Source organism: Arvicanthis niloticus, chromosome 11 (genome assembly GCF_011762505.2).
Source record: "Arvicanthis niloticus isolate mArvNil1 chromosome 11, mArvNil1.pat.X, whole genome shotgun sequence".
In the NCBI taxonomy this organism is placed as follows: domain Eukaryota; kingdom Metazoa; phylum Chordata; class Mammalia; order Rodentia; family Muridae; genus Arvicanthis; species Arvicanthis niloticus.
Genome location: NC_047668.1, coordinates 76,061,216 through 76,083,270, shown reverse-complemented (window position 1 = coordinate 76,083,270; position 22,055 = coordinate 76,061,216). Strand labels below are relative to the sequence as shown.

General features: G+C 35.8%; 1 protein-coding gene across 39 annotated transcripts in view; it reads right to left on the bottom strand.

Moving 5' to 3' along the window:
• The window catches only part of Nrxn1 (neurexin 1), a 1,065,384-nt gene that overhangs the window by 318,595 nt on the left and 724,734 nt on the right, over positions 1–22,055 (bottom strand). For all 39 annotated transcript variants that reach the window (XM_076942416.1, XM_076942418.1, XM_076942435.1 and 36 more), the window contains one exon: positions 3,155–3,336. In XM_076942416.1, the coding sequence (XP_076798531.1) occupies positions 3,155–3,336 (182 nt within the window). The remainder of the gene's footprint in view (positions 1–3,154; positions 3,337–22,055) is intronic.

The following is a 22,055-nucleotide window of genomic DNA, read 5'->3' as shown; positions in this document are numbered from 1 at the left end:
AATGGGGCGATAAGCCACACCAGATATTCAAATCTTCGTTGAAATTGCATGCCAATCAGACTTGTACAGCTAGCTAATTGAAACAGCATCATACATTTTCAGCAAGAATGGAGCATCTTTTAATGGTGCAATCAACCTTCCTGTTTATTTCCTCTCTCTATCAATTAAAAACAGAGCAAAATTTTTAGATGAGATCCATACAAAGTTTATATACTGCAGACTTAGAAAGCTCACATCAAACATCCTGCCAGTATAGTATCCAAAATTTCTAACATATATACATATGTACACATACATTATATGTATGCATATATAATGTATATATAATGTACACATGTATATATATATACAATGTATGTATATATTACACATCACATGTTATTCAAGTCAGCTTAAATCTGTTGTATTTTTATAGAAACAAACAACAATAATATTCTAAATTCTACACCTTGCTTTACTTTTAAATTTCTGATCCTGATTTTAAAAAACCAGAACTTATTTTTAAAAACAAGTGTAAACTTGACAATTGTACTAATAACCAGATAATTCAATTCTTGCATATTATTAATATTAACCACAGTTGCTAAGCATGCTGGATATAATCCCAGTTATCAGGAGGCAGAGCTAGGAAGACCAACTCAAGGACAATTTGTCTGAAAAGCCACACCTCCTCCCATGCTTCACACAGTGAGAGAAAGCAAAGCTTCTATCATATGTCTGTTCTAGGATCTATTCTCTTCCCTTTCTGAATTTCCTACCTTCCTGATTTTACTTTTCTCCTTACATTTTTCTTTTCTGTTTGTTCATGAATCCACTTATTAAAAATGATTTAGATGTACATTTCTATATTAAAACTAACACAAGCTGCATACCAAACCAAAACCCAACATTGAGATAATGTTAACTGCATGTGACTCAAATCCAAATAAAACGTTTTTGAGTATTAATGGACTAACATGTACAGACAATGGAAGGAGAGAAGATACTGGGTAAGGCTAACCTCAAAAGAGTTGGTAATCCCAGGAAACCAGTATCCACTCCCCAATTGAAGACAAACTCTCAAGGCAAGGGAAATTTTAAAAACTCTAATCCAAGAAAAAAATTACATACAGATAAACATTGACTCCAAAATGAATGTCAAGGCAAAGCTGAAAGGGAATCTGGGAGGAAGGGAAGCAAAGACATCTGTGGCTAGGAGAAGAGCCATACAGAACATGTACTGGCTGCATACATAGAAATTATCAACTATTTTTATTTAAAGAGGTTTAAACTTACAGTTGGTCGAATTTGAAAGAAATGGCTAACACTCTAGACCAATCCCCTTGTCCATAAAATAAACAGCAGTAGTTCGAGTAATTCAGTAACAGCCTCTTACCACTTCACAGTGATCATTGCAGAATCTTTCTCAGGCTAAAAGTGTAATTGGCAACAGATCAATAAGTAATTTCTCTTAGAAGGACAAAGGTCTTGTTTGCTTTCATATATATATAGTAGCACAGCCCTTAAATCAGAGCTGAGAAAATATATTTTGAAAGTCACAATTACTCTAAGCAGCAAGATTCTTTACTGCCCTGTGAAGTTTATCTCAACTGATCATTTGTTTATGATGCTATATAAATCCAAATGCTTTCAATTTTGATTGTTAGATATTTTTTGAAAGGCAGCTGAAATTACTTTCCGAGGGTTGCCATTTTATGACAAGTGCATTTTGAATGAAAATTTACAATGGTTCAATAATGGTTGTGCTGAGGTGTTATTTTCTGTTTATTTGTTCCCCTAAGATTAGCAATGAATTTAGCTCTTGTGGTCAGTGTGAACCTTTACATGACTTATTGAAAATTCTGAAAATCTAATATAAAAATCAGATTAAGAAAAAACTAATAAAATCTTATGGAATTAAAAGCTTGTCAATCTGTGATGATGTAGTGTAGTGGCTCGTGGTTTCTCTAATTAGCTTAGGACTGATGCATAGAGCCAGTTTCTATCAAGAAAGAAAGTGTTTGACGACTTAGCACTTGGTAAAGACAGAACATGGAGAGGAAAATGTAAACCAAACGAGCAGATTTGCATGATCAAGAGACTCAGACAATTAACAATACTCAAGTAGAGGCTGTAGAGATTCACCTGTATCTGAAACTTCAAGAAAAGCTTCCTCTAGATGAAGCAACAGACCCTTAGAGTTTTTGTTTGCTGGCTTACTTTTAATGCTGCTGGGGACGGACACCTGGGTCTTGCACATGTTACACGAGCCCTGCACCACTGATATACAGACCCAGATTGTGAGTTCCTTACATGTTGTATTTTTCTCTTTGTGATTTTCCTAAACAAACAAGCAAACAAAATACAACTATCCTGTGTGTATTCTTCATGAATTATACAGAGAATTACAGAAATGAAGAATTACAGCTGTACTTTGTAATTCCTTAAAAGTAGAATTAAAAAGAAGAGTCTGAGCTATAAAGTGCATTATGGAAGCTAAGGAGAAAGCCTCTCTTTTGTAAGCAATTATTCAGCTTTTACTATGAACTGGCTGAGTCTCTATGTGAAGTTCAGCAGAGCTAAAAGAGAAAAAGACCGTTTTTCAGAACTTTCCCTACAGCTATCAACACTAGTACAAAATGACCCAGAAACAATCATGTTACCATTTTCATGTCCCCAACTTAAATCCTCACATCTTTCAAGTTTCCTTCCCTCATTCCTCCCACACCATATAACTTTAGACAATTTCTACTCTGGCAAGAAAAGAGGTAAGAACACTAAATCCAGATCTTCAGATGCCACCAATAACACAACCCCCTGCTTCCAGCCAGATGGTACAGTGCTACTGCACAATAACTTACTTTATTAACTTGAAAAATCTTCCTAGAGATGAAATTCACTCCAAAATGTCTTTGCAAATACAAAATTGACATAATTTCAGATTCAAAAATAAAAATAACTTTTCTCCTATTATGAAGTACATGCTAACAATAACAGTAATGCTATGGTTTATTAGCTATGTTTCATATTCATATTTCATTTTGGGGAAAATCCAAGAAAAAGGTATATATATATATATATATATATATATATATATATATATATATATATATATATATATTTGATTAAAGTTAATAGTGAAGAGAAAATGCCAAGCCTACTGAAAAGTACTTACTATGTGAAGCTCAAGGTAGTCACCCAGGCCTGAGGAACTGTCCACACGCACCAACACTGCTTCCTTCTGAACGGTGCTAAACCCGATGGCCAGCCTGTCTGCTCGTGTACTGGGTCGGTCATTAGGAGGCCACTTATATGTAATCTGTCCACCACCTTTGCTAAAGATATATGTTGTCCCAGCTGTAAAAAAAAAAAAAAAAAAAAAAAAGACACATGCCTTTAGCATCAATATACCAAGTGTATGTTTCCCGATGTCATGTTTATATGGCAATAAAACATTGGCATTACACACAGAGATAAGGAAAAGCAAATGATAGGTTTCAATGAAACTTGCTCAAGAAAGAGGAAGCATTGTAACAAAAACAGTGAATTCACTCAATTTTTAATGTATTCATTAAATCCTCCAGCAGGTGTTGCAGAACAAATGGTGGATTTCAAATTTCTCAATTGAGTTGGGCAAGCATGGAATGTAATGGGCTTTCAGTTTTTTTCCTGCCAGTTTTAAGAAATAGTTTAGAAGGAAGCATTGACTGAAGGCTTTAGACGGCAGCAGGAACACATATCAACTTGTTTGTGAAACAAGGGCTGCATGTAGATGTGACAGGGATAGATATGACAGGGTCATACAGCACAGGGGAAAGAACTGCTGTAAATAAACTACAAATCAAAGTTTTGAGGGAACAGGGTCTTCTTACATACGACACAAGATACGTTAGAAATTAATACCCATATACGCCAGAAGTCATGTCAACAAATACACAAACAGATGCCATTCATGGATGTCAGATCTTAGTAGCATCTAGGGTCTATGAGGTAACACAGCATCCTAGAGAGTCCCTCGCCATTTTCACTTCTTTCAGGTAAATATTGGTTTACAGCATGGAGAATAATGCTATAGTCTCATTCATGAGTTAAGGCTGTACCATAGGATGAGATACCAGGCATTATTCACTTTATATAAAGAGAATTGTTTCAAAGCAAAAGAACACCACATTGCTTAGTTGGGAGCATCTCTCACAAGGAACCCCATGAAGAAGAAGGTTTGGAAGATATTTCAGACAGAAAATATATAAGAGAGAATAAAGGGGCTGAAGAGATAGCTTGGTGGTTACTAGCCCTTGCTGTCCCTGTGGAAGACCCAGGTTCTATTCTTAGAATCCACATGGTGGCTCACAACCATCTGTAACTCCAGGTCTGGAGAAAACCCAATGCTTTCTTCTGACTTCTGCAGGTACCAGGCACGTATGGGACAGATATGCGTAAACCCAGGAAAAATACTCCTACCTTAAATAAAATGAATAATCAGAGAGGGAGAGGAAGAAGGAGTGAGGCAGAGGCAGAAAGAGAGGGGGGAGAGTAAGAGAGAGGGGCAGAGAGAGAGAAGTAGATCTGAAAGTAGCAGTCTATATTTTCTGCCACTAGAGACACTAAACAGAAAAATCACAAGTTCAAGGTCTTCCTGGACCACAGATTGAAATCATACCTAGTCTAGACAACATAGTAAGACCTAGTCTTAGAATAAAATGAATAAAGATGTTCAGTTATAGAGTTTTTACCTAGAAAATGCAAAGCAATATGTCCAATCTCCAATAAGAAAGAAAAGACAGAAGAGAGGGAGGGGAAGAGAATGTCAATTGGTTAGGGGTGGAATATGAAGCATCTCCCATTAGCTCATGGGTTTGAATATTTGATCCCCAGGTGGTAGCACCATTTTGGAAAGTTATAGAACCTTTAGAAGGTAGAGTTTGATAGAAGTGAATCACTAGCCCTCAGGTCTCACAGCCTACTTCTAATTGCTGTCTGCCCTCTGCTCTAGACCCAGTATAGACATAATGTCAACAGCTGCTTGAGACTTTTGTGCAGACCTTCCTCCCATTATAGACTCTATTGTTGCACTGTGAGCTTCATATTCTTCCTTCCTTAAGTAGCTTTTGTAGGCTGTTTTGTCATTGCAGTGAAAAGATTAATAAGATACCTTTTATGTTCTATGTCCCCAGAAGTCTCTTCACCCTAGTATTACTAAGTAAGTATTCTTTGTACATTTTAAATTTTTTATGGATTGCTATTGCTATTTTTAAAGATTATTAAAGAATTTTTAAACTGTTTCCATGAAGAGTGTCAACAAAAATAAAATGCATGAGAAAGGGACTATAGCTGTTATATAATTGTAACTTGTTCATATACTTAATTATTAATTTCTTTTTTAAGCCACTTTGTTCTCTAATTCATTTGAAATAAGGAATACTCTGAACTAGAGTTTTTCTTTAGCAGAAGAAAACCAAACTGGAAAGTCTTTGAGAATTATCCAAATTAAGTCATCTTGCAAATAACATTGGCTTACATTGTATGGTTCATCTTAATATTTATTTACTTATCTATGTACTTATACATTTATTATTATTATTATTATTATTATTATTATTATTATTATTATTATTACTATTACTATTATTTGGTTTGTTGAGACAGGGTTTCTCTGTGTAGTCCTGGCTATCCTGGAACTCACTCTGTAGACCAGGCTGGCCTCGAACTCAGAAATCCACCTGCCTCTGCCTTCCGAGTGCTGGGATTAAAGGTGTGCACCACCACTGCCTGACTCATTTAGTCATTATTATTGTTATATTTTGAGACAAGATTTCATTCAAGTTGGCTTTGAACTCCTATCACTGCCTCCCTACTTTTAAGATTATAGCATGAGCTTTAATACCTGGCTGAATGTAAACTTTTAAAAAATACTTTTGTGCCTATTTTATCATTCCTTCAGTACAGAATAAGTATTCTATGTCATATTGAGGAGGTTCAGTTATAAGAGGTAGCTCATAGTTAACCTTTGGTTAAATGGAAAAGCTAGTTAAACTCTGGCTTCTAGCCTCCTGCCCCAGAATGTGTGGTTTTATTACACTTACTGCTTCTATTATATCAAAACACCCAGGAAAAGTTAACTGGATATTGTAGTCTACTGCATCAAAACTAGGCACCACATGTTAGTATGTTTTGTGATTAGCAACATTTTCACCTTAATGCTATGTGCTTGCTTTTCCTCCTGTCTCACAAAGCTCTAACACATAGACAAATATTGGTGAGGTTGCTTCTCAAAGTTCTCTATAAAGATTTCTAAAGGCTTCATTATTGGCCTGAAGGTGTTTATCTAAATGTTTACAGTTTTGGTGAAATAATTATAATGTAGATATAATTATTCACAAATTGAATGAACAATGTAGTCCCAATGAGACCTGGACATTTTACTAGCTGGTGGTGCCTGTTTATGGTGACAAAGACCTGACACCAACATGTTACCAACTGATTGTTCATATGTGTGATGACTTTATGATTCTTTAGGTTCACTAAAAGAAACAAACATGATGATTTTATCTCAACTTCCTTTTTTCTGCAGGTTTATCTAAGGGGTGCTTTCTTCATTGTGTCCTATACTGTCCTGCATATATACCACAATCATTATACTGAGTACAAACTCAACAGCACAGTTTCATAAAAAAAGAAAATAATTAGACTGATAGTCGCTCTTCTGCTCATCCAAGCACGCATGCTGACTTCTTTTCTAAAACTCCATTTTATATCAAACTTTTAAAACAATCTTTTATATTCTTAAATCCCTTTTTCTGCACAGTTAGAAAATAATGCTCATAATCAAAGATAGTAGGACATTGGGCTGAAATATAAAACTCTACTTCAATGAGTATATGGCTTTGCAAATTACAAAGATGGTACATTTGCTGCACCAGAACTTAGAAATGGTCACTACGAACTCTGCTAGTGTGGACCACATTTCAAATCCAGCTGTGTCATATAATACTCACAGGACCCTGAGCTAAAGACTTATTCTATATTTACGACTTCATGTTTGAAAGGATGAGACCAGCATCACTGCTTTCTAGAACTTATGTAGGTATATAAATGCATCCACAGAAACACCTGGAAAGTCCATATTCTAGTATATGTTCACAGAGATGTGTGTGCATATGTCTGCACGGGTATGTTGTGCATGTGTTTTGTATGTATGTGTGTGTGTTTGTGGATATGTGTATGTTTGTGTGTGTTTATGCTTGCCTGTGTATAACCAAGAATCAAGAAAGTATAAACAATAACATTAAAACTGTACTGGCTTATTTTCCTATTAGGACTTTGAGAAAATTTGGATTTATTTCAAATTTATTTTCAAACCAGTTGCTTTTTAATAATGGACTTTTATACATCACAATTTTTATTTATCATCCTGTGTTTCATTCTGTGAATTAGCACTGTTCTTCTCATGAATCTATCCTACTGTTGCTATTTACTTTTACTAATAGTAGACAATAGAAGTGATATTAAATTTCAATACATAGGAGTTTTTGTATAACACAGAATATTCACTCAATACTGTAAGTCACCTAGCAAGGCTATTTTTATAGCACAAGGCAAATATTCACTTGATCATTACATAAATTATATCTATAAAATGAACTAGAACCTAGGGTTTTTTTTTTAAATTGTTCTTATAACAACATGTGTTTCTGTTATATGAGTGATTTAGAGAGATAGGAGCATATGATCATGGCAGGTCCAAGCTTTATAACAATGTTGAAGTGTCTGAAGCAATGCACTTCCTTGACCACTTACACTTGTTTCTAGGTGCCAAGCATTAATACATCAGTGAGTGAGGACAAACTGACCTTGGGGTCTATCACTGCACTAAAGCATGTGGCCAACTCAAACTTAAAGTGGATTTTAGCAATCTCTGCATTTAATGCCTTTCAGCAGTCTCTATTACTCACCCTAAATTCATTAACAAAGCTGGCATCATCAAATTCACATTCTCAAAGGTCAACATAAATTATACTGGATTAAGTGCTGAAAAATATTATACATGGGTTTCAATTTCTGTTTGCATTGTCTGTGGTGTTATAGCGAGAAATATTCTCAGCTGTTAATGAACACAACTATGTACATGAAGAACATACTTTTCCTGCCTACTCCCTCATCAGTTGTCCCCTCCCACAGCACTCCCATTTCAGACTCACTTTCTTTCAGCAAAACTCATATGTTCTCCTAAATGTCTTGAAGCTCTCTGAAAAAGAAATTCAGTCATTGACTGTTCGATTATTGGTTCCTCCAGTGCTTGCTACATATACAATAATGTAATTAAAGTCTGAAAAGATTAGCTTTAACTAGTAAGTACATGAATAAAAGGTTGTTTTTGAAGGCCTATAATACTTCAAATGTCATCCTGTAACCAACGTGGAACATTCAGGTCATTATGTTTCCATTAAATGTAACAGCGATACAGTGTTTTATTCAAAGAAAGTTGCCAGGATGTCAGATGAAAATTAAAACAATTATGAATGACAGCTTTTATTCCTCCTATTAGCATGTTGATATGCCATTTTTAATGTAAATATGTTGAGCATTTTAATGTATGGGACATATTTTGTGGAGTAAAGAACATAGAAAGAAAAATTAATAAAAAAAAACTACCACATTGTCGGGCGGTGGTGGTGCACGCCTTTAATCCCAGCACTTGGAAGGCAGAGGCAGGCAGATTTCTGAGTTCGAGGCCAGCCTGGTCTACAGAGTGAGTTCCAGGACAGCCAGGGCTACACAGAGAAACCCTGTCTCGAAAATCCAAAAAACAAACAAACAAACAAAGAAAAACTACCACATTATATTGCAAAAGAGTCTAAGAACAACTGTAACATTACTTAATTGTGAAGCCTACAACAATATTTACAATATTATCAAGGACAGCTAATTACAGATTATTCTTTCTTTACATAATTGTGAAAGTGTTCATGTTCACTGAATTATTTCATAAAATCAAAGCACTATTGGGTCAATGTTTAATTTTTTTGGAAAAAAATACACAAGATTAGAAAAAAATTAAAAGGATCAAGGTAGATTTAGAGCAATGGACAAACTCATCACATGTAAATAAAAGTCCTAGAGAAAAAAATAGAGTAAGTACACCTTTAATAAAGAAAAAGCAAGGAAGACCCAAGTAAGGGAAATTGTTAGCTACTGTCCCCAGACTACTGATCAAAGTAAATATAAATAATTCCCTAAGAATAAAAGTTTTATCAGTGTAGCTCATTGTGGTGTGTGGGGCGGTGGTCTATGAGGGGCAGCTGGGTACCTAGTCCAGATGGCTTTAAACCCCGGAGATCCTCAGGGATGGCAGGAGTTTGCCTTTGCTCCTGGGCCCCCTGGTTCCTTTCACATAGCCACAGCCCTCTACAACCCCTCCCAAAGAGAGGTTTGTGGCCATTGGTCATGTAGCACAGGTAGAGGGCATGACTACAGGCTGCAGAGCCTCAAGAGATTTCCATATTAATGAGATACCTAAAGGCCAGAGAGCATAGCCAATTAAGTATTCTTTTCCAGACCCTCCATCTTGCAAAAGGTATTTAACCTCAGGCCCACTCTGAGAACACAGGGTATAGCTTCATCCGCTTTCTGCCATGACAATAAATATCTTAAGACCATATCTGAAGACTATAGACTATCTCTCCTCTTTGGGGACCTGCTGTGGAGAACCATGGAGAAGGTCTATGACTACCTCTCTACATTCCAGCTACAGAGGCTACCAACTCAAATGAGCTACCTGAGCCAGCCAAGACCCAGCCAAGTGAGTTGCTGTGACCAAGAGCCATCTCCCCACCAGATGCTGCTGGAGCTTTTCCCTGACACACCTTTGGCTGTAAGCCCCCATCTGGCCTTTCATTGGCCTCTCAACAGCTCCTGGGAGCCCAAGGACTTGAGACATGTCAGTTCCAGGCCACCTCCTGGCCTGAGGATCCCCAACACGAGAGCTCTGGCCTCTGTGGGGACCATAGACTGTGTTCCCTCCACCCCAGAGTGGATCTCTGCAGCTTCTCACAGCCCGATGTCTGCCTGGTGCTGATTCGAGTAAACACAGTTAATTTCCCATGTCTCTGCCTCCCTGTGCCACGGCCCCAGGCCCTTGGGGTGGCAGACACGGGACTCACAACTCAACCCAACAGTACCTATGTATGCCTGCACGTGCTACAGCCCAACAGTGGTATTCAGGTTGAACAGAAAGACAAGTCTGTCCTAAATGGACAGTTGTATGTTTTATCAGAAAAGTAAATGGCAGAAAGCCATTCTGGCTTTAAGTGTCTTGGTCATAGATATGTGACTGAGAATAAAAACAAAATAGTGGTAGACGTTCTGCCAGTCAGATCAGGAAATCTCATAAAGTAATCTACAACTAAAAGAAAGTCAAGCAAAGTAATTGTAAAACCAGTAACCTTGGGAACATTGAATGCTTGTCTTCTTTTCTGAAACTAGGCTCCCTCAAGCAGTTAGTGAACTTTATTAAAATGTCTCTGGCAGGTATTTCAGTCACTGATTTGCACTAGAGCTATAAGCCACATGAAGAGGGAACGTAGAAATCATACCATCAAGTTATTTAAGAAAAATATGATTGTTAAGAACATTAACTAGGGTTGCAGAGATGTCTAAGAGGTTAAGAGCATTGGATGTTCTTCCAGAGGTCCTGAGTTCAATTCCCAGCAACCATATGATGGCTCATAACCACCTATAATATGATCTGGTTTCCTCCTCTGGCCTTCAGGCATACATGCAGGAAGAACACTGTACACATAATAAATAAATAAATCTTAAAAAAACATTAACTAAACTGCAAGCTCATAGTTTTTCTTAAAAAATGAAGTCACCATAAATTACCTTTTGCAGAGTGATACGCTTTAACTTACATATTTTAGAATTTAATTGTGAGTGTTTTGAAAATTAAGTTAAAATAGAAATTGCTTAAGCAAAACAGCCAAATCTGAGAACATTTCAATCAATAAACCAGATAATCATTCACCCACTTACTCATTCATTTAGCAGGGTCAACCATTGGTAGAAACAAAAATTTATAGTTTTAAAATCATGTAGCTGTGAAGCCTTGAGGTGGACACATTGACCCACCATCAGGAATAGAGCTGTTTCATATCACTATGAGTCAGAATACATAGAATACCTCATAATTAGAGCTTGTTCATATCAATATACACTAAGTAAAAATACACCATATATTCTCTTGATTGGAGTTTGATCACATTCTTATGAACTAATTGCATGCATACAGTTAGGATTAAGAAGTACCCTTTTGCCAAAATAAAGCCTTCAGAAAATACTAAAACTATATGAAAGTCTTCCTAATAACTGATATTTTTTGTGTAGAAATTATCACTCACTGTGTTTGTGAAAGAATAGGTGGAAAAAGTTAATGGACAGACAATGGTTCTAGTTATGGGAGAAAGGTTCATAACTCCTTTAACAAAGTAAGAAAACAATCTTATGTGGGGTTACATTCAGGACACCAAAAGCCATAAGGCTTGTGTGTCCTGGAAAAAACAAAAAGCTTTCCTTATTTGTATGTGCATGAGTGTTTGTTATATGCAGGTAAATGCAGCATGTGCATGCAGTTCCACAGAGGCCAGGAGAGGGATTCAGGCAGGTAGCTGTGATCTGAAATGTAAGGCCTGGGAATTTTGACCAAGTTCTCTGCTTGAACAGCAAGTACTCTTAACCACTGAGTCATCTTTCCAGCCCTGAAAAAAGGCTTATTGAGTTAAGGTTGAGATAGTAGACCAAAGATGTTTATGGAAGCAGAGGAACGCAAAGAAAGGCAATGTGAAAGAAAATGTCAAAAATAAAAATATCTGTGTGCTCCATAACAAGTACTTAAGCACTTACTGCTCTGTGCTGTGCTTTAATGGTGATAGAAAAGTATGTGACATCGTTATGAAGTCTATCAACAGCCGATCTGATGGCAGCACATTGAATTTCTTTTTTATTTCCATTCTTGGGATGTAACTTACATTTTATCACTTTCAGTTTTAAATTCAGTAATACATACACATCTTTATTGGTTTGGTCCCATCTATGCTCATCTCAATATAAATTTAACACAAATCAATATCGTAATATAATTCAAATAACAATTTTCTAGTTATTAGTCCTTTCAAAGATCTTCAATAATTAAACAGTGGCAAAGAATGTTAACTAAAGATTCTGAGGGCAACTTGAAATATTTTTGCATATAAAGCACCTTAAAGAATTTACTTGTCTCTCAAACAAACCCCAAATTCTTTGGGAAAAGTCATTATTTAACAAGGTTCTGGAAAAAGAAGAGCTAGTTTTGAAGTCAGAGTTTCACAAAGAATAGAAGCCCAAATATTCTCAGATATAAGAAGTAGATTCACTTTAATAAATGGGAAACCACATTTTAAAAAAGAAGAAATCCAGGCTTTCTAAGAACATGATGTCTTATCTCTGTCTCCCGCATTAAATCCCTAGATAAACACAGAATAAAGCCACATAGTTGAAGTCGGGACTAGTCAAGGGCAGTACTAAAAATACTAGCATGCCATCACAGGAAAAATTCCATGAAATGCAAATTTTTGTTAACTGAAAGTCAGATAACAGGAAAATGTGATATTAATGTCCCAAGAAATAGATTGTATTCAAGAGAATCCTGGTTATATTTTCCTATTTATCACAGAAGAATTTCCTTCCAGCTTTATGAGAAAGTAAACCAGTTTTCACCTTTTAATTTACATTTAGTAGAAAAAAATAACAGTGGAAGGTACATTAATAAAAGTAACAGAAAATGTCTGTTTATTGGTTTGTTCTCAGCTCATGAAACATATTGTGAATATTATAAGAGGTATAACACTTACCCTCAGTGGAAAGTACCCACCTACTTTCATATGATAATTTTAAGAAGCAAAAAACCTAGGATGTTGGACCACTTACTATGACAAGCAATTCTGGGTATTTATTAAATATAAAATTCAAATACTGAAGTGATTACAACTGAAAAACAAAATCTTTAGCCAGTGATATTCAACAAAGAAAATGAAGGTTGAAAGTAATAGTGTTGATGTTGGTTTGTTTTATGTGTGTTTCTGTGTATTGTTGTTGTTGTTGTTTTAATGATTGTCTGTGGAGATCTTTGTATTTCACCCACCCATGCCAAAGCACAGGAGTATGTAGGACAGGACTTTTGATGTTGGAATGATTGAAACATTATAGTGACAAATTGGAATACAAGCAAGTCAGAATCAAACATGTCTTCTTTTGGATTAGGTCCTCAATATTTTATTTTTCTGGACTAAACTACAAGTTGGTTCTACTCAACACTTCAGATGCTCCAATTCTCCCAAGATAGGATCTCAGCAGAAGCTTAGCTCAGAACACAGGTCTTTAAAGCCTAGAGTTGTTAAGAGTATTATGAATGCATTTGAGAAATTGATACAGAACAAGGAGCAGAGGGGAGTGAGGTAGGTTTCCACCCTTAAACACTTGGATTTAGGAGCATTTGAAAATATTGAATTCATTTAAAATTGCTTATTGTATTTAAATGAAGTTTGGATGCCATCTGTCTGTGAAGTGATTTAAATTAAGTTTTATGGCTCTTATGGGAAAGAGGGGCCATTTCTAACCCAGTTTAATAAGCTTACTGCCATCAGTCACTAATTAGAATTAATTATTAAAGCTTCAGTTTCCTTATTCAAATATTATAAATCATTCATCAAATGGATGACATGACTTTCTGTTCCTTCTTTAGAATACAGAGGCTATCACCATATATGACTTTTGCATAAATGTTACTGAAGTGATTATTTCAGTCAGATGTGTAACAATAACACTATCTAAAAGCTACACTTAAGAGAGCAGTATTTTTGGAACAGCAGGAAGTATAAAAGAGCTTTGTGAATATTAACATATTCTAGCAAATTAGTTTGCACTCATTATCATAAGCAATTACTTACTGTTTAGATGCAGCTCACTTTAAATTGGCAAGCAATTTTCAAGAATTAGAACACAACACAAAAAGCTTACTGAAAATTCAACAATATCCAAGCACCTTGTACTCAGTACTCATGAAACATTAAGATGATAAAAGAATGGTTCCATGGACTTTCAGTGAGAGTTCATTTATATGCTATCAAAAGAATTATGTTCTAGGAAGCAATAATAAGGGGAGGGGAACTTAAGAAAATGGGAGGGTTCCACATCCTAATAAATGAACTACTCATTTTATTAAATTCCGGTAGTTTGGTAAACCAAAGCATGCTTTGAGTTATTTCAGATTATCCTGTTTTCCCCTCACAGAAAGCTTCTGCTACCTCAAATATTCTCCTCATTTATGTCTGGGACAGAGATGGCTAGTGTTTCCTGTTGTTCATTTTACCTGTCTTAGTAACAGAACACTCCAGAGTTATCAGGGCAGCCGACTTCCCATTCTCTATGACAGGCTGAAGGAATTTTATGTGACATGGTGGTGGCCAACAATACATGAACAGAAAGGATGGTCAGGCCTTGAATTAGCAACAAGCTGTCCTGAAAGTTTTCACTCTTTCCTACCTGCTTGATGCTCAGTGGAGAACACAACACACTGGATACTGTAGCTTCCTAACCCATAACCGTCAAAATGGAACAACTACTGTTAGAATAACCACCATACACTTTTGACAGAACTGTGTATTACTGGTCTCATTTTTTATAGTAAAGATGCTTATATATCTTTTTTTAAAAAATGGCAAAACATTCCCCTGTAGTTTTCTTTATCCTCAATGAAGCCAAGGAAGTTATCAGCTCTTAAGACTCAAAAGGAAAAGAAAATGGTATCCACAGTATTTACTTATAATCACAAAATAATTTCAAACTTCCTATCATAACCTTTCCTTGGGAGATTATTAAGAATCTATTACCCTTTTCAGAGTAATGGTTCTTTCCCCACCTGGAGGGCTGCCAAGTACTTTCCTCATCCCCCAATTCTTTCTCCCTTTCAAACACAAACTCTGTGAACCTGCAAAACAAAATGCAACATGCAGTTTAGAAATCTGAAACCTAATTAAATGAACTGAGCCTCACATTTGACTACAGAGCACCTTTTTAAAACTTTCTAATTGTAAAGACATAGAGACAAATATCCAATATCTTTTCACTTTCAAAACCTAGTCATCAAGAAACATCTCCCAGTGTCCTTTCCAGATCACACTCTGACTCTCCACTTAGCAAACAGAGGGCCTTATTAAGAGGTTATGTAATATGGACCACTCTGTCCCTACCCAGCATACTCCACTGTTTTCCCACTAGCTGACTCTAGAGCTTCTTAAATAATCTCCAGCCTTTTAAGTTTAGTTCAGCCTCTCTCTACTTGCCTATTTAACTCATTGAGTAGAAGTTGCTTTGATATTCATGACCCTTTAATCATATTCTTGCCTCAAAACTAGCATTTTTAAGAAAATTAAATTAGGTTTAGAAAGGTCTTTTCCAATTTAAATTTCACCACTACAAAAACAAACAAACAAACAAATATTTCATTCTCCAAATGATGCAAAGTACCAACAGGGAAGCTTAGTGGACTTCTGTTCACTGACATGCACTAAACAAAATGGTAGCTAAAAATTGTACAAATATTTTGAGGAACATTCAACAAAAGTGAAGGGCAAGAAATGTTGCAATTCTGTATATTGCCTTGGTGACCTAGCAGAGCTCTGACTTGCCTTGATTTTGTGTATCTGTGAGGACAGGCTGGTTGTGGGTCAGAACTTTGTATCACATCAGCTGGCTACAACTGGTAGAGTTCTAAAATGGTTGCCAGGTTGACTGTCAGATAATCTCTAACATTATTAGATCCCCATTCACAGGTGAAATTATACTTCCTCCTTGCTGATTCTTCTGTACCATGACAGAAACAAACACAAATGGAGCAGAAGATAAAATTCCCCCAAACTCTATCCTCAGATCAAATATAAATTGCTTCTTTATACATGTAACTCTAATTTCCCCATATTACAATTGATGTTTTAATTAACACACCATTTCCCTTCTTAGTAAAAAATAAACATTTATATCATTCCTCAGGTAGTTTTCAGATCTGCTACAAGTTCCACATTTGAAGTGGAAAAATGTCCAAGTTCTTGTATTGCAGAACAATAGCATTCTATTTCTGTTTCTAGGCCATATTTATGAAAAGCAATCTATAATTACAAATATACATTCTACATATTTTATATGTAATTCATATTAGTTCTTCTGTTGTAGATTGCCTTGGTGCTGCTTGTATTTTGATGCTAATCCTGCCGAGGAGGAGATCCGGTACTCAGGTGATTCCATGTGAACTGTTCCCCAATTTAACTGATCAAAGAAAGCCTAGAGCCTGTGATTAGTCAGTGGAAGGGAAAGACAGGGACGGAAGTTTTAGAGAAGGAGACAGAGGGAGGAAGAAAGGGACAATGAGAGGGTGGGGCAGAGAGAGAAGAAGATGGAGGAAGAAGAGGTAAAGATAGAGCAGACCCATGTGGTCTGGAGGAGTCGCAATTAGCTAGGAATCTCATAGCTGGGAAATAGAGTAGTGTGCTGGTATATCTGCCCAGTCTAGGCATGTAGTTCATAAATATTATAACTGTTTTCTTTGCACAGGCATTTTGCGGTTGGAGATTTACCAATTCAAATCTGGCTGGTATAAATATAAAAGTCCCTAGTGTTTTCCTTTCATGGGGCTAAAGGTAACTGAGTGAGTCTGGGGAGGTCTTTGGCATTCTACAGACCAGCCACTGGGGTGGATGACCTGTGGAACTTGAGCCATTTGCCACAATGGGCAAGCAGCAAGCAGAGACTGGCATAGCTTAGCGTGGGAGCTGAGTGAGACGGTGCAGCAGTTGGTCCAAGAGCCTAGCCGGAACAAGCATGGATTATAAAATTACACACAACATTCTTCTGGTTTTAATTTAGATACAAGTTCTTTGTATGTGGCCTAGAATGACTTGAAACCAGTCATTCTCTTGCCTCAGCTTCCAAGTCCTTGGATTACATGCATCACCATGTCCTGTATATTATTTGTTTTTCCCAATAATTATTCTCTTGACAATAAGATGCTTTTGTTCCTTGCTGTATTTCTATCACTGCATGCCTCACAGAGAGCAACAATTGATATGGTAAATAAAATAAAATGTATAATATTCAAATCTATTTTGATAATAATTTCATTTTCATTAGATGTTTAAGACCAAGTATCTCTGTGCTGTAACAAAGAACACATTATTAGGAAATCGAATATAAAAAATACTATGCTTCCAAACTTTCATGTCAGCAACCATTTATCAGTGTCTTGTAAAGAAATATAATTTACAAAACATGAATACAATGCTATAACCTAAAAATAGTTTAAAAAGAGAGAAAATAAAGTATTAAACAAAGAAAACGAAAAACTTCCATAGCAGACATTTTTCCCAGTACTAAATTTGGAAATAATAGAAAGTATTAATATTCTGTTTTTATTCTCACATGTTATTTTGAAGCAAACTTTTGCACATATTTAAGTAATTATATACATTTAAACATTGTTTCAGGTGCATACTAAAAACAAATATGGAGTATATATATACATATATATACATATATGTATATATGTATATATATGTATATATGTATATATATAAAATATCAATAAATAAAATATGTTCTTCTTTGAAAGAGGTTGAAATTTTTGTAAATCAGCACCACACTAGAAGCATGTATGTAAAATATCCCTCCAAATAAATGGAAGAAAAGTCAAAAGCTAGCTTTACCTTGAAGACTCTTCTACTAAAAGAATTCTAGTAGAATTCAAAACAAACAATATCTAAACCAAAGGAAAAAATTTAAGGTGGTAGATCATTTATTCTTATGCAAATAATTATTTAAAACTATCAACAATAGAGTTAATACTTAAAAAGGTAGAAAAATAAGGTGTATTCTTTCCCCCACCAAGATCCTACTGTTTTTTCCAAATAACTTCAAAATTGCATAGATATTTTCAAGTATTTTTTTTTTGCCATTTACTTTTTGTAAGCGATACTTATTCTCGTGATATAGCTGCTCTGTTTTTATGTATTTGAACTATCATTTTTCTCCTTGTACTGTATTACAGATTTAAAATATGAACTCTTAGGAGAGCAGACAGTTTCTCTTCTACTCCAGGCAATGTTCCCATAAGCCTCACACTATTGCCATGCCTGGAAAGCATGTGTGGATCCACTATAACATAATAAGGTATACACACGCACACATTCACACACACACACACAGAGAGAGAGAGAGAGAGAGAGAGAGAGAGAGAGAGAGAGAGAGAGAGAGAGGGAGAGAGAGAACTTACAGATTTGATGCCCACAAGGAGCTGATAAGATGACAGAATAAGTAGGTAGGAAAATTAACATAGCAACAGTGTTCTTTCCACATCAGGTACCAAGCAGGTATCAAGTTAGTTCAAAGTCAGTTACTAAGCCCTTTACTAACTTTATTCATATTTATCCCAAATGTCAAAAGAGACTCATAGCATGATAGTCATATTAAAGTCTAACGAATCTGAGAAGATTAATATAATTGAAGAAATGACATAGATATAAATTTTGGCAAGATCATCATGAATTTTATGCAGACATGGGATGAATGGGAGGACAGTGAGGCAAGGACACACTTCAAAAGGTTAGAGTTAACAAAAGAGTAAATAAAGTACAATAGCATAAACTAATATTTTTAGTGAGTCAGCTTCTTTTCATTCATCCCTATGGTAGCACAGGAGATGACTGTGTGTTTCCCCTCTGGCTAGAGTCTAACCTCACAGTCTTTTGAGATTAAGGAATCTTGAAAAAAGAAAAAAAGTGAGTGTATAGGAAATGAAAGGGGAAGGGTCTGGCTACTTTAACCCAAGAATGTAGCAGAGCCTTTATATAAACAAAAGTTTTAAAGGGTGTGGGTAAGGGAGACTAAAACATTTGCATAGAAATTTAACATGGTGGGGAAGATAAAAATATTTGAATTCATTGTCTTAAACACAGGTTTATAGTGTTTGACAGAAAAGATTTATATTTAATGTTTATTTGGGAACTGGCTAAAGACTAGTTCAGTGTTCCTGAACCTCATGCATTGCCTGAACACCCCCAACCCCATGGTTCACCCTCTGGTATAAAAGGTCTGACTTTCCATATATTTTTTTCTCCAAGAAAATTTACAGCTTGCCTGTCTTATTCTTTCTCTCAAACTCTGATAAAATTATCTTTGAACTTTGTTATGAGTCTGTTTTTAGAATTATTTTATTAACAAAATTGCCACACAAAAAGGCACCCCGATTTCATTGGTAATATATGGCACCTAATGTGGAGTTTGCCAAATTACCCTAGGAACAGAAATACATACATGTGCACAATTGGTACAAACCTCAGGGCATCCCTGGGACAAAAAGTTTTAATTCATCTTGGATACATCATCTTTACAGTAGGGAAATCAAGAGGCATAGGAAAGAACAATTAGTCTCCCTCCTGCATAACAAACACCAGCAGTAAAAAACAGTCGTTTGTTTGTTTGTTTTCTTTATGGAAAGAAGCAAATTTTAGTGAAATCAATCCTATGTCATTTAGTGAAATAAAATCCCCCATAGACAGTACCCAAGCAGGATCAATCCAGACTGTAAGAGGAACCATAGGACATCACATGAAGCCACATACCTGAAGAACACATTTCAGCAAGACACAATCAAGACAATCTAAATCCTCATTCTCCTCTTCAATTGCTCTGTGGTCCCTCCAAAACACAGATTCCATTTTCAGAAGGCTAAACTAAGTGCCCAAGAGAGATCAGATGCTCAATAAATTTTATGTCACACTTGACCTTTTCATTTTTTTTAAAGAAGTGTCAAAATGCTTTTAAATACTATTTTATACATCAATAACAAAACATAAGTTCTAGAAATAGTATTTATAGTATTTCATATATGAGATCATATAATATATTAAAATATGACACTCTTTTGAAATGGGTACTTTATTATAAATTTCATTTTTAAAATCTTTTATCCATTTTCAATGATAACATTTTTTTAAATCATGGAAACAAAAATCATTACCAATATTCTCTGAAAATGTAACAAATGTGTATTAAATATATGTTGCCACTGTATAAACAGGAGTTTTCTGGGTCCCGCTTTTCTTTCTTTCTTTTTTTTTTTTTGTAATTATATTTGCTTATTTATTTATTTTTAATTTTTTGAATATTTTATTTATTTACAATACAGATGTCATCCCTTTTCCCCATTTCCCCTCCCTAGAACCGCCTATCCCATCCCCCTCCTCCTTTATGCTTTTATACCATTTTGAATACATGCATGTATTAAGGTCAGTTCTAGGTTGAGTGTCTAGCAATACAATAGATGCAAATAGTCAAGGAACAAGCAATACAATAAACACAAATAGTCAAAGAACAACCAAGGCATTAAACTTAATTACGTGAACACTCTCATGATCACTGTTTCTAAGGGCTTATCAGGATGACCAAAGTTTCTGAGTCTACTTCCCTGTCCTAGCCCAAGCTCATTTTCATGTCTGATACCTACTTCCTTGATCTAGCATAAAATTTTGATTCCTGTCTGAAATTATTTCTTTGCTCTATCCTGATGTCATATTCTTGTCTTCCTTGTCCTTGGCCAATGTCAGATTCTTGCCAAGCAGCCCCAAAAGCTCTTCACTTCTCCCCTTTTTTATTTCGTCAACAAGACTGAGCCTGTATTAGGTTGTTTTGACAAGAATGCCTTTCTTACGCATCATGGAATATGCATTATCCAAAGCAATACACTTCTGTCTTAGGTTGGTAAGGCTCTATGCAGAATCTTACCCATCCATGGCTTGCTAGCCTCCTAATTTAATAACTGTGTCTAGGGGTCCATTTTCAGGTTCAAGCCATGTACTTGGCTACCAACATGTTGTTGAAGACAAGCTTTAACACAATGGGCAGGAATAAAAGTATTCCCAAGACAAAAAAAAAAATCAAGCTATACATGCCATTTTTTAAGCTTGACCAAAATAGAAATACTGACCTCAGGCTACTCAGGCTATGGGTAATTTTATCAGCAGTATCTACTGCATCAACGCTCAGCAGCACAGCATTCTTTTTTTTTTTTTTTTTCTTTTTTTTATATTTTTTTATTAGATCTTTCATTTACACTTCAGATGCCATCCCCTTTCCCCATTCCCCCCCTTAGAAAACCCCTATCCCATGCCCCCTTTTCCTTTTTGCATTTATACATTTTTTAAAAAAATGTTAATCATAGGCTTTATAAGTTTGGTATTGTTCAATCAGAGGTGTAACCCACTACCCAACCTAGATATATCTACTATCTTTGACTGGTGGAGATTCATGAACATCTGCTTCACTGTCTCCCTCCTCTATCTCTCTTTCATCACCTAGCTTCTCCTCTCCTTCTTCTTCTCCTCTTCTTACTCCTTTTCTTCCTCTCAGTACTCCTCCCACCTTAGCTCCTCCTACACATCACCCTTCCTGTTAAAAGGAAACTTTTCTCTCAAAATACAATTAGAGCATAATTATGCCAATTTGTACCAGTGAGGTACAAGATAGTCCTAATACCCAGTCCATCCTTTTGTTGACCTACCAGCACCTCTGTCATCTCTCCTAACTAAAACATTTAGTTCTGAACCTGGCTTTAGGATGAATGTCAGCTGACGACCATATACTCAGATCTTTTCTCTCAAGGTAAATAGCTATAAGTTTTCAACCCCGTCAGAAATCCAGAATGACTGAGTTGACTATAATTGTGGGAAGCACAAAGCATAGCTTCTAAAACTTAGCCAATTTATAGAGACCTCTGAACACCTGGACACTCGATCTACTTCAAAACGTTGGAGCATCTGTTCTTCTGCCTTCTGGCCCAGGATCATCTGACAGACCTTAGGCAGCACAGCATTCTTAAAATTCATAAGTTCCTTATGTATCGTTAAAACATCCCGAGAGGTGTTAGAATTATGCCAAATACACTGCACATGTCATTAAACTCTTTCCTAATTATAATGACTACCACTGTAAATTGTAGA